Source organism: Biomphalaria glabrata, chromosome 2 (assembly GCF_947242115.1).
Source record: "Biomphalaria glabrata chromosome 2, xgBioGlab47.1, whole genome shotgun sequence".
Lineage (NCBI taxonomy): Eukaryota > Metazoa > Mollusca > Gastropoda > Planorbidae > Biomphalaria > Biomphalaria glabrata.
The window spans coordinates 9,510,146-9,524,409 of NC_074712.1; the positions used below are offsets into that span (position 1 = coordinate 9,510,146).

Here is a 14,264-nt window from a genome sequence, read left to right on the forward strand (position 1 = left end):
TTTAAATATGAACAAGTTAGGACAAAATTTAATTATGAACAAGTTAGGGCTAAATTTAAATATGAACAAGTTAGGGCTAAATTTAATTATGAACAAATTAGGGCTAAATTTAATTATGAACATATTAGGGCTAAATTTAAATATGAACAAGTTAGGGCTAAATTTAATTATGAACATATTAGGGCTAAATTTAAATATGAACAAGTTAGGGCTAAATTTAAATATGAACAAGTTAGGGCTAAATTTAATTATGAACAAGTTAGGGCTAAATTTAAATATGAACAAGTTAGGGCTAAATTTAAATATGAACAAGTTAGGGCTAAATTTAATTATGAACAAGTTAGGGCTAAATTTAATTATGAACAAGTTAGGGCTAAATTTAATTATGAACAAGTTAGGGCTAAATTTAATTATGAACAAGTTAGGGCTAAATTTAAATATGAACAAGTTAGGACTAAATTTAATTATGAACAAGTTAGGGCTAAATTTAATTATGAACAAGTTAGGGCTAAATTTAATTATGAACAAGTTAGGGCTAAATTTAAATATGAACAAGTTAGGACTAAATTTAATTATGAACAAGTTAGGGCTAAATTTAATTATGAACAAGTTAGGGCTAAATTTAATTATGAACAAGTTAGGGCTAAATTTAAATATGAACAAGTTAGGGCTAAATTTAAATATGAACAAGTTAGGGCAATGTTTTATGGCAGAGTTTTAAATATGAACTAAGTCTGACAACTACCTTAGTGTCATCTTCCACTAATAAAACCTGGCACCTATCACATCGCAGCAGGTGTCGAGTATTGGACATGATCTTCCGGATCAGGCTGGCTACGTTCCTCTGCTCTTCAAAGATCGAACGAGCAAGCTCAAGCAAGACCTGAACAAAAAAAACAAAAAAAAAAAGGTAATTTAAACATCAACCTAAGAATTACTTCCGGGTCAGCTGGTAAGTAAATTATTAATGACATGTATACATAATAGGTATGTGTTTGTATGTATGCAGGGCTGGCCTTAGGCATAGGCAAACTAGGCAACCGCCTAGAGCCTGTAATTGGACTCAAAAGAAAAACAGCAAAATTCTATATCAACTAGCCTCGCTCTAAAACCCTACTTTAAATGTTTAGATTTTAGATCTACTTGTTAGACTACAGATGTTAGAAGACCATTGTTTAGATCTACTTGTTAGACTACAGATGTTAGAAGACCATTGTTTAGATCTACTTGTTAGACTACAGATGTTAGAAGACCATTGTTTAGATCTACTTGTTAGACTACAGATGTTAGAAGACCATTGTTTAGATCTACTTGTTAGACTACAGATGTTAGAAGACCATTGTTTAGATCTACTTGTTAGACTACAGATGTTAGAAGACCATTGTTTAGATCTACTTGTTAGACTACAGATGTTAGAAGACCATTGTTTAGATCTACTTGTTAGACTACAGATGTTAGAAGACCATTGTTTCGTCCATGAAGTGCATTCGTGCTGTCGGCGTTATATGAATTGAACTTATTTGTTGGTTCATTCATTGCAGAATTTCAGTCATTAAAAAAAAATTATTTAGGACCAACCTATTCACTTTGCCTAGGGCCTTCAATTACTTAAGGCAGGCCCTAATGTATGTATAAATGTAAGTGAATGCGTGAGTAAACAGGAAGCAAGCTACCGACGATAATGCAGAGATGGCTAAAGGACACGTGAGTGAGAAAACAGCTTGATTTAAAATGTTTGACTTGTTTCGGATGTTCCTTCAGAGTTGAAGATAGTTTACTTCCTAGTCCAAACCTCCCGCGGGACGACGGGGGGTGGGAGCGGGCAGGGTTTGAACTCGTTCAGTCAAAGCTAGATCTAGACCTGCTATGTCAAACTCGTTCAGTCAAAGCTAGATCTAGACCTGCTATGTCAAACTCGTTCAGTCAAAGCTCTGCGGAGTTACGTTCAACGCTGCACTATTCTTAACCACAAAAAAAACAAAAAAAAACCATTCACCTTACAAAAAACACAAAGTCTTGGATACAAAATAATTAAATAGGTCAGAAATATTTTGTCAGACATGTAAACTGATTAGGCTACTTCTTTTTGTTTTGCGGTATCTGTGGTGGATGAGTTTTACTTTTAGCACATATCGTTAACTAAGATTGTAAGGCCATAAAGCGATATCCACTGGGGCTCTCCAAAAATGTCTACAGGGAAACAGTGCCAGGAAAGAAAAAGAGGCAGAAAAAAAAAAAAGAAGCGATTGGATGACAAATGTCAGAGAATGTCACAGCACCTCTACAGCACCGCTACGACGAAAGTCAAGGGACAGAGGATGAGGATGTTAGAAAACCTTCTCACGGACAGAGGCGTACCAACCATGGCGTGAAGGACTTCAAGGCCCACAAGGAGCCTTGAAAAAAAATAGAAAAAATATTCAGTAAGAAATTTAATGTATCCAATTTCGACCAAGTATGACTACGCTGAGTGTGAGGACAGAACTACCAGTAAAAGTTATTTCCTGCATTGGAAAGACATTTTTTTGTACATGTACTAACACATACAGGATTTGGTTTTCATAATACTCACCGTACGGGAAAAAAAGGGTGGGTGGAGGGACATATATTCTTAGAACCGGACCCACAAGTTCCTTGCTACGCTACTGCTAAGGTAAGTTTTGTCTTTCTGAAGCTTTGTGCTAAGTGTTGGATAAGAAAGAACTAGGACATCCATACCTGATTTCTAAAATTTTCCAATAAAGATTTCTCATACAGTTGGGCATTTTTTAAACCTATTCCACAAAAAGCCAGGTAAGTTCCAAACACCTGTTGAAGAAAAAAACAAACAACAACTGTAACATAAAGAAACTTGACATTTGTTAAGTGTGCAAGTGTGTTTCTATGGTGACGGTGGGAAGAGGTTAGTGATTGATTGTGACTGATGCAAGATAAACCGTATTGACGTCAGCTGTCTTAGACGACTTCAGAATGCCAGACTGAAAAGAAGTGTTATTGTAGTGAGTTAGAGTTTGTTCAAAATATCATTTTATTGTATTACATTAAGCCTACTGCATTGATTTCATTTGATCTCAAGATGATTTTTTTTTTAATTGTAAAAACTTCTATTTAGACTTGTTCCACAAAAGAAGTTACTCAAGTTATTTCACGTTTCAGTTAAGATATACTGCAGCCTACAAAGGGTTAATTGTCTACCAGCAGTTTGGTGCTACAAGTCAAAGACCGTCAACAGCACTTTGTTTTTATTAGAACTTTGCAGTTTAACCCAGTCAGGGTTGATACTTTCTTATATAGAGCTCTAAGAAAAGCATCAAATAGAGAAAATGAGAGAGAGGGAGAGAAACAATCTGTCTAAGTGAATGTTTCAATCTACTAGACGTTGTGATGTTCCAATGATTAGCCTTAACATCTAGACCAGTGGTTCCCAAACTTTTTTGTCTCGTAGACCCTTTGTCAAGTTTTCTGGTTTTCGGTAGACCCCCTGTTTTACTTGCAAATTTTTTTCAAATTCAACATTTTTTTAAAAACTAATTTCTATCTGTAGTGAGTTGAAAAGTGAGAAAGTAATTTAAAGCTACATACTAAATTATAGAGATCTATCGGTTTTTTTTAAATTGATAAAATTCAAATTTAAACCAATTTTGCTATAAGATACAGATATTGTAAGATGCCCACAAACCATCTTCTCTATATGATGTTGAAGATGTGGGTCTCTTTTGAAAGTTTTTCAATTTTTTTATCAGATGATCCTCCAGCGTACTTAGTTTCATATCGTCATAAAAAAGGCTATTGGCATGTTTGATTAGGAAGAAATGTACAATTTTAAATAATCAACGCTATACAGCTTACATTACTTTTTGCTAAAGATTACTTACATGTATTTATATAATTATTGAAATTAAATACAACAATTTTTCTTTTGAATAGAAGGATAAATATTTAAATGATTAACTAAGGTATAAATTATATATTATTATGAAGAATTACATTAATGGGATGTGAAAATTAAAGTCACGACCTGCTTAAATGAAATCTGTGTTCGTAGACGCCCGTAGACATCTCATAGACCCCCAATTTATTTTTTCACTTTCGCAGACCCCTTGGAAGTCTTCGTAGACCCCTGGGGGTCTATATAGACCACTTTGGGAATCACTGATCTAGACCATACACTTAAAAGACGGTGCTTAAAATGTTCCTAAATATGAATTAAAACACTTTTGAATCAATACTGCCTACACACAGAAATACCCGAAGACAGTAAGTTGGATCAAGATAAATATTTTTTTATTTAAATTTCTTTCTTATTATACTTTAACAAATGATAACAGTGAATCTAGAGTTTTCCCAACATGGCCAACGAACTAGTATTTGTTTTCTCAACGATATATATCAACTGTCAAATTTCTAGGAAAATCGTTAGAGCCGTTTTCGAGAATCGAGTCCACCAACCCAGAAGGTTTCGCCCACTCCGAATGTGCGACTTCAATAGAGGCACTGTAATGAAGAAAGAAGCTCTTCACTTTTTGAAAATGTTGATTTCAAAGAAATTTATCCGCTTTGGTTGACTATCAAATACTTGTAATAACTCCATAGCCATGTTTAGCAGGTATTTTAATGTCAAGTATTTCAACATAGAATCAAATCAACCCAGGCGACACCTAACACTGACTTGAAAACAAGTCAAACAAAAACACAAACAATGCCCTGAAAGTGTACGCGTGTGTTCGTGTCTGTGTGGACACACTTTTGGTTCTCCAATTAGCCATTGATTTTTTTTCCTTCTCCAAATAAAACTTGAACTAGAAAGTGGGGAGAGAATTAACAAGAAGAGACAAGTGCGGCAGAAGAAGGGTACAGAGTTATCTGTCCACAGTCCATAACAGCGTGGAAGTAGTGCTCGAGAAGTTTTAAAATCGATTTCAAAATTTAGATTCTTTTCCTAAAGACAGTACGATTACTGGGATCAGGGATAAAGCCGATCCCCATTTATGTTCTATTACTTGTGTTAAATTCGATATTATTTGGCTAAGTTTAATAATGAAAAGTAAAACGAGCACATTTTTTAGAATCATAAGATAATTGAGTCAGGATTGAAGAAGAATGAGTCAGGATTGAAGAAGATTGAGTCAGGATTAAAGAAGATTGACTTGCCCCAAATGCAGAAATGAAACTCTCAAGATAAGTCTAGAAACTCGACAAGAGTCACCAGCAGATGCGTAAGCGTTGCCTCACTTCGATACGGTTTAAAAGTTATCAGAATCGGAATCGATTTCTCACACATTCGAGTTTACATGTTACTCTTGGAATCGATTTGGCCAGAGTGCGTTGCATCTCTTAGCATGGGAGGAGTTGAAGAAACAATAGAGGTTTTTTTTTTGTTACCTTCTTTTATTTCTTATTTGCATTGAAACACAAAATCAAAACATTTCGCCATAGAAAAGAAGAAAAAAAAAACTTACTTAGAACAAAAATGCTTTTAAACAAATGAAAATCTTGGAATAAATTAAATAAAGAGAAAAACATTTTATCGAAAACCAAGATTTTTTTTCCTTCCGATTCTGGGTTTTAAAAAGAAAGTTGTTGAAACAATGAAAACGTGATAATGGGGTCTGATATTGCGAGCATGGGTGAATTTTTGGCGCGCTTTTTTGTTTTTGAGATCAAACTGATCAAATAACCAAAAGGTGGGACAAGGAAGAAAAACACTAGCATGCATTGATAAGGTGGAGCGTGGTGGCTTCTCGGGTTCAAATCCCGGTGCGATGACTGAGATTTGAATTTCTGGATTTTAATTTCGGGATTTTCAGGACGCCCATGAATCCACCCTAAAAACTCAAAGGGGTAACTGACATTAGTCGGGAAAAGTTATGCTCGACACATGACACAGGCGTTAACCGTCGGCCATAGGAACAGAGAACCTTTACATCATCTGCCCTAAACATCTCAAGGACTTAAGGATGTATGATGATAATATTTAAAGCAACTCTGTAGAGAGTCCAAGTAGTTTCACTGATATGCATTAGTAGCCATATATATATATATAAAACCTATTTCTCTAGTTATTTGTTATGACTAAGCTAAATTGAAGTTATTCCCCGACATTTGCAGTTTTTGATTTTCGCCAAACAACAATGAACGTTATAGTTTACTTTCTGCTGGTAAGATTTCAACTAAAATCTAAATCTAGCAACTGGAAGCCATTTTATTTTCACGTTTTCACCGGAAGTCCTTTAACAAAAATAGAATGATGGCAAAACAAGTCACACCACATTCTTTTTGTTTACAATACCTCTATTCAAGTCAGAACTTCTTAGAACCTGGAAGGGTGGACACGGATCTCAAAAACGGCTCCTAGAAATTTAACAGTTGATGTATATAACAGAGAAAAGAATGACTAAATCGTTGGCCACACGGGGAAAACTCTAGTTTGACCATTATCTTTTAAAGTAAAAAAAAAAAAAAAAAGATCTACATTATTAGTTCCGCTTATGCATTTTTTTGGAGCTTATCATTCTTAAAGCTGAAAATTACAAGGTTTATGTTGGGTGAAGAGCGAATTGACTGAATCCTTAATGACAATTGTGTTTTACAGCATAATAAAATGATCCAATAAAACAGTTTTGTTTCTATCTTTAGCTTAAAGAATCAAGAGTCAGACCAACACACATAAAGTGTTAACATGGGAAGAGAGAATAAAAAAAAAAGGGTCCGTTCCTTAGTCATTTGAGTTTAACTAATCACAGAGCGAGTTTCATTTCATCGCCTGTGTTAAAAATGTATCATTACATCTGATTGGCTAGATGTACGAATTTACATCATGCTCTCGTCGCTACATACAGCGAGACATACATATAACATTTCGTTTAAATTCTTTCTGTTAGGCAAATAGCTCAATGTACGTCTTTGTAAAATAAAAAGCTGAACTTTAAACATAAGGGAATTATTAGCATAGTTCATACTGACTTTTCTTCAACGGAGACAGGACAAAATATTTATTTGAGGAAATGTGTTACGTTGTCTGTGCTTATTACAAAACGAATATCAATTCAGTCTGTCTGGTAAAACGTTTGTACACGTTATTTCTGCCACACCCAATCTCAAATCAAGCTGAAAATACTCAAAATTATTTCTTTTACCCGACAAAACCAATTTAACAATTTAGAAAAAAAAAAAAAAAAAAACTAATGTTAATTAACTATTGGTAATTAATTATTTTGTGTGGTATCTCGAACAAGGGAAAGAACTGTTACTTGTCAGGTGGTATTAGCTGAATTAGTCCCCTTTATAGGTCGCCGCTTGAAAGTAAGTTTGGAACAAACAATAGGTAACTATACAATCCTCTGTATTCTTCATAAGCCCTTCACTGGCAGAGTGGTTAGAATGTCGGCTTGAGGCGGCACATTCGACATCACGGAGGTAACGCTTGAGGAGGCTTGAGCCATGAGTTCGAATTAAAAGGCGATTATGGTAAAATTCATCCAGATATCCCTTTCTTTCTCTCCCCCCCCCCCCCCGATTTTTTCCAACTGGTATTTTTAAATGTATTTCTTCTTGAATTGTCAAGGGCAAGAGATAGTTGTACACAATTGGCACGGTTTTGGGGTTCCACTGCCAACTAACTTCACTTTCCATATCCCATATATATATATATATATATATATATATATATATATATATATATATATATATATATATACAGAGAGAGAGAGAGAGAAAGAGAGAGAGAGAGAGAGAGAGATAGAGGATTTAAAAAGATTTACTGCCTGGTCAAAAGTTCAAAACGAAAAAAAAAAGGGGGGGGGGAATAACGTAGGACCTTACTGACCTTTTCATCATGCTCATCGAACGGTTCGTCCTTGGCACTGATTTTATTGATAGCCTGGGCAACGCCTATGACCTCTCCCTCGCTGTCCTTGATGGGCATGCTAAGGATACTCCTGGTCTTGTAGCCCATTCTCTTGTCTATCTCATCACTGAAGCGAGGGTCCTGCACAATACACACAAGTGGGATAGAGTTAACATGCTGGAGAGTGACAAGTACAAATACACGCAAGTGGGATAGAGTTAACTACAAATACATTTAATACATTTTTTTAAAAAGGCGTGTGGGTGTTATCTATCTATACAGATAAGCAAGAGCGAAGGGATTAAGGCAGTGTTGATCTTTCTTTCACTTCTGACAACATATCGTTGGCTTGTAGCCACAGACAGCTAGTACAACCAAACCGTTGGTAGCGCAATTCTTATGTAGAATTTTTCTATTAACGAAACTTGAATGGAAGTTACATGAACAGAAAATACACAGAAAATACACAGAAAATATGCAGAAAATACACAGAAAATACACAGCTTTCCACTGCACTGTTGATGCAGAAATACTAACGAAATAATGATCATTTTAAGAAAAAAAAAACTCGTACAAAAATACAAGTCACTCGTCTCTCCCATTTCAACTTTCACTCTCCTGTTTATAACTTCAACAACCACAGTCATCCACGTGGTTACATCAGACTCTATTCCGCCTATACAACAAATTATATGATTGCTTCATATTGACATGTTACACGCGCTGTCCTACAGACACCGAATAACAGGAAGTTTAAACTATTCCTATGTTTTTATATTAAATTTGGTTAGACTCAAAGCCGTGGAGTTAAGATTTATATCATACTCAAATTAGCATCAGATAAATATTTAGTAATGTAATTCAAACAATTCAGGGGACTCTATTCGCGTTGATAAAAAGAGCTGATAATTCCCCTTGTTAATCTTCCTATTACTTCAAATTTCCCTAATTCTTCTACTACATTCTACTTTTTTTTTTTTTAACAATAGCGAACTGTGTGACGTCATGGGGCGGGTAATTGGACAGAAAACAATGCCACATTTGACAGATGAGGCGAACGCGCCACACACACAGACGAGCAGACGATGGTCTATCCGTCATGTCCTCTACATCCCTATCGGATTGCCCTGGACTGTGCCAACTTGAGCTTTGTGTTTTGAGCTCCGATGTAAACTTTTGGAAATATTGTTTCAACACTGGCAGCGATTCGGCACCACTGCTATCAGTTAAGTTCACAGTTTATGTCAAATTAGATTGGTTAGTTTCTCAACCTTTTACTGGTGGCGTGTAGAGACGCACCTAAGGCGACCAATAGTGAACGCAGAAAATATGACGTCATTAATTCAAAGCGAGACTGTAGTTTAAATACAAAGGAAGATATCCTCATTCTGTTAACCAGCAGGGAGTCTCAAGGTCCACTATAAGCTCCCCCAACAGAGTTGCAAGGGTGAAGCCCTGACGCCTAGCATTCTTATGGCAAGTCAAAGTTAGAAAAGGAAGGCAATGTGCCGATGAAACATGTACACCTGAAATAAATGTGTACACCTGAAATAAATGTGTACACCTGAGATAAATGTGTACACCTGAAATAAATGTGTACGCCAGAAATAAATGTGTACGCCAGAAATAAATGTGTACACCTGAAATAAATGTGTACACCTGAAATAAATGTGTACGCCAGAAATAAATGTGTACGCCAGAAATAAATGTGTACGCCTGAAATAAATGTGTACACCTGAAATAAATGTGTACACCTGAAATAAATGTGTACCGCTTAAACAAACATGTACACCTGAAATAAATATGTACACCTGAAATAAATGTGTACCGCTTAAACAAACATGTACAGCTGAAATAAATGTACACAAAAGAAATGAATGAATACAACTAAAACGATTGTGTGGCTGAACATGTTGTGACAAGTCGGATTAAGATATTGGCCGTTTTGGGTGTCTAGGGGATTTTATAGTTTGAGAATCCTTACTTGCACATATAAACCACAAGCACAGCGTTATGATGCAGGCAACAAATACTATATTTAGATGTAAACTTATGTACAGTTTATTATACAAAATAAGATAATGAAAGGTGAAATGCCGTACAGTTGCTAGTATGGGATCTAGCGTATTTACATATATAGGACTATCATCATCAGATATTAGAACTAAGTGGTCTGAGTGTCATTAGGCTGGTTGCTTAGCTTTTGGTCCGGTGCTGCACTGGTGAGACTGGTGTGGCTGATACTGATGCTGTCTGCTGGTGGGCTGGCGTAGTGGATCCAGGCTCCGGGTGCTGTCCAACTTGTATGGTTGCAGAGCTAAGCTGCGTCTACCAATCAGTTAAGCCAGTGACGGGTCTGTGGCTAGCGTTGTTACTTGGACTCTCGAAGTATGAGTAGGACTGATGTCTACAGATCTGGTGCCAGCAAATCTGTTATCAGCTAGAGGTTGCTAAGATTTCAGGTGGAAGTAGCCTATAGATAAAAGCACCAATCCAAAGTGAAATAAAGGAATGAAAATAGTCCAGAGCTCAAGCAAGAGATAGATGTGCTCCCTGTGGGCTCTCCAGCGTGAATGAGATCGGACGATGAAGCTGTCCATATACACGTGGATAGAAAGGGGGGGGGGTGAGAGGCTGGTGATAAGTGCAAAGGAGGTCTAGACTATATGGCGTCTTTGACAAAGAGATCCTCGCTTGACCGTGACGAGAGTTTCCGGGAGATAGACATTGCGCGAAGGCGCGAGTTGAAAGTCCAGGAAATCAGCCCAGGTGGTCAGGTGAATTATGAAGGGGAGATTATCGGAGCTCGGCCAAAATCAAGGGAAAGTATACCTTGATAATGGCTAGTGCTAGACGAACAGCATTGCCCGAGGCGTTAAGTTGAATGGGTACTTTGAAGTGACCAGCCGCTCCCGGAAAAGGAGGGGGGGGGTCAACGGATGTTTGCCACGATAGATGGAGGGAGTGTAATCTTGTCAAGAGTCTAGTGTGACACGTGTCAAGGTGGGGATAGTAAAATGTGACATCGATGCCAAAGGGGTGGGGTTGGATTGGAGGGGTGGTGGCTGTGTTTTTAGCGCTTGATTGGCTAAATTAATAAAATTGATGATTAATAGCGAGTAAATAAATTAATTAAATGCTTAGACCTGAGTGATACCTCGAGTGAGCTAAAACGGTTCGTCACACATGTGTACATTTGAAATGTTGATTTTCCTGTGCAACGTCTTGACCTTACAACTTTGTTAGGGAGGCGTGTGATGTACACAAGAATAAAACAACCCCGTCTACAGATCCTATACAAGTTTTTGCGCATGCCCAGCTAAATTCATTTTATAAACATTTGTTTAAATTTATCTTCCAAAAACTCTGACAAAGTTTACACTAGGCAAAACTTTTTTTTTTTGTTTTTGACATTTTGACTTATGGAATGTTACAGTCAAAAGACAGCATGACAGTGACTCTGAGACAAGCAGACGACAATCAATCAAGGAACGACATCTGCTCTGAAATGTGACTTAACAAATATGCATTGAGCTATGTGATCGAACAACATGAAACGTATCACCTTCTCTATGACAGACATGGTGCCCCCCCCCCTGACACAATCGTCAAAGTCTGTATCTCTAGGTAGTCGATACTTTTAAAGAGTCGATACCTTTAAATCCGATATCTTAAAAAAAAAAGTCGACACTTTTAAAGTGTGGGTGCTATTAAAAAAACTTTTTTATTGATATTGATATTGTAAAGCGACCACAGCTAATGCCCAGGCATTCTGCTGTAACATAACAATGCCGATGATGAAATGTCCTAATAAAACATAACAATGCCGATGATGAAATGCCCTAATATAACATAACAATGCCGATGATGAAATGCCCTAATAAAACATAACAATGCCGATGATGAAGTGCCCTAATAAAACATAACAATGCCGATGATGAAGTGCCCTAATAAAACATAACAATGCCGATGATGAAGTGCCCTAATAAAACATAACAATGCCGATGATGAAGTGCCCTAATAAAACATAACAATGCCGATGATGAAGTGCCCTAATAAAACATAACAATGCCGATGATGAAGTGCCCTAATAAAACATAACAATGCCGATGATGAAATGCCCTAATAAAACATAACAATGCCGATGATGAAATGCCCTAATAAAACATAACAATGCCGATGATGAAATGCCCTAATAAAACATAACAATGCCGATGATAAAATGCCCTAATCAATGCCTCAATATGTCAACGTAAAGTGACAGCGCACTGCTACTAAAAAAAACAACTACAGCTAAAAATCTGTACTAACAGAGACATTAGAAGACTTGAACAACAGCATACGCAGTCAAGCGAACAGACAAGTTCCGGGACTCTTGTGTTTGTGCGTGTGTGTGTGGAGGTGGGAAAGGAAGGCCCGATGAACCAAGATGTAATTGATCGTTGCATGCCCGTCTTGCATGGGTGGACTCTGTCTCACAATAGTGATCGAATCGGCAGTCATTGGATGGTATCGACCGGTATCGTAATAATGAAGAGATCGAATCTGCCCAAACTAGAAATAATGTCACGTGGTTTAAATAAAGCTGTTCAACACGGTCTTAAAACATAACGAGTATCGATTGGCCCGATACTGATTGCCACTTGCGCTGTAGAGAGTCAAAGAATAACACTACAAGAAAATGATAAAAAGTCCTCAAGCCAAGAGTAACTCGTCACAACCAATTCTAGATACAAGATTTGTTCTTGTTTGCTGACTTGTGTGCACTTGGCGTGTATGTGTAGAGGATTTAATGACACATGTTTATTACAAAGTTCTATTAAATCAATCTGTCTGTCTGTCTGTCTGATACAAACAAAAAAAAACACGTAAGTTCTCTAACTTCTCATTCTCGTATCAAGTTGAAATTTTAATCCATTTTTTTATTGTCTTAGCCAACAAATGAATCAGTCATAATATTAAACTAATAGTTAATTAAACATTGATAATCAATTAATATCTAAAAAGGGGGCTGATTCTTACAGTATTGAGAGATAATTATCCAGAACCTCTAGTGCGGTGTGCTTCAACAATAACATTGCGGACTGGTTTAAAACCACAGTTGGAGTAAGACAAGGCTGCCTACTTTCACCAGCACTTTTCAATATCTTCCTGGAAAGGATAATGCCCTCGAGGGCTATAAAGGTACTGTAAGCATTGAAGGAATTATAATTACTAACTTACGCTCCGCGGAAGACAATGACGGCCTAGCAGAGACAGAAGAAGAACTAGCTGACCTGGTGATGCGCAATGACGAGACTTTCGCGGCATGTGGTATGCAAATAGATGCCGGAAAAAAATGTATGATGAATAGCCAACCGCATCACAAACCAAGAGATTAGAGACAGGATTACTGCAGCGATTGGACCCCATGATGACCTACTTACTATCGTAAAAGAAAAAAAAACGAAGCTAAAAACCTATGACCACATTACAAGATCTTCGGGGCTCGCAAAACCTTCCTTCAGGGAACAGTACCAGGGAAAAAAAGGCAGACAGAGAAAGCGATGGGAGGACAACATAAAAGAAAGGACGGGCCTGCCATTGAAAGAGCTTCGTACTAAGGCAAAAGAGAGAGGAATGGAGAAAGACGGTCGACAAATTTTGCATGGTGCCCCAACGGTCCAACAGACTAAGGGATAGGTAAAGCCTTAAAGGTAACAAAAAAGGTTAAAATGCTGTAAAACGTTTGACACTGTTGACCGCTAGCAAAACCATGGCCGGAGTGACACATGTCAGCTGATCGCACGCATAGCTCCTCCTACTGTTTAAAAAAAAAGCGATAATTTAACTAAAAAAAAAAACAAAAAAAAAAAAACAACAACAATAAATTGATCAACTTAACGAAGTCTAAATCAAGCACACAAAAAAATAAGGATAGAAGCTACGGAAGCTCCTGATCCGAATGTAAAGATGGCCAACCTGAACCGGAAGTGTCTCACTTCTCCCAAGAAAACGATCTAAAGCTAATCGCCTGATCACGTGACTTCTTTGTGTTCCGCTATCAGACAAAATGGAGGCCCATAGTCAATGTCAACAGTTCCGCTATCTCAGAGATAATTTGATGGGCAAGTTGGAGAAGAGAGAGAGAGAGCGAGAGAGAGAGAAAGACGGAGAGAGAGAGGGAGAGAGAGAGAGAAAGACAGGGAGAGAGAGAGAGAAAAGACGAGGAGAGAGAGGGACGGAGAAAGAAAGAAGATATTGATAGTGGGTTATAGGAAGACTAAATAGTTGGAACAGCGATAAAAATGTAAATGCAATACCAGCTTCAGAGTATTTTTATGACACTAAGCAAATTTAATAGAGATAACTTACAAGGAATGACCCGTAAACAGTCAACTAGATCAGAAGGAGTCTACTAGTAAACAGCCAACTAGAT

General features: G+C 37.2%; 1 protein-coding gene across 2 annotated transcripts in view; it reads right to left on the reverse strand.

The window, feature by feature from the left end:
• The window catches only part of LOC106060643 (dual 3',5'-cyclic-AMP and -GMP phosphodiesterase 11-like), a 148,389-nt gene that overhangs the window by 28,495 nt on the left and 105,630 nt on the right, over nt 1–14,264 (reverse strand). For both annotated transcript variants that reach the window (XM_056019041.1, XM_056019042.1), the window contains exons 2-4: nt 7,826–7,987; nt 2,719–2,808; nt 746–883 (exon numbers count right to left, since the gene is read on the reverse strand). In XM_056019041.1, the coding sequence (XP_055875016.1) occupies nt 746–883; nt 2,719–2,808; nt 7,826–7,987 (390 nt within the window). The remainder of the gene's footprint in view (nt 1–745; nt 884–2,718; nt 2,809–7,825; nt 7,988–14,264) is intronic.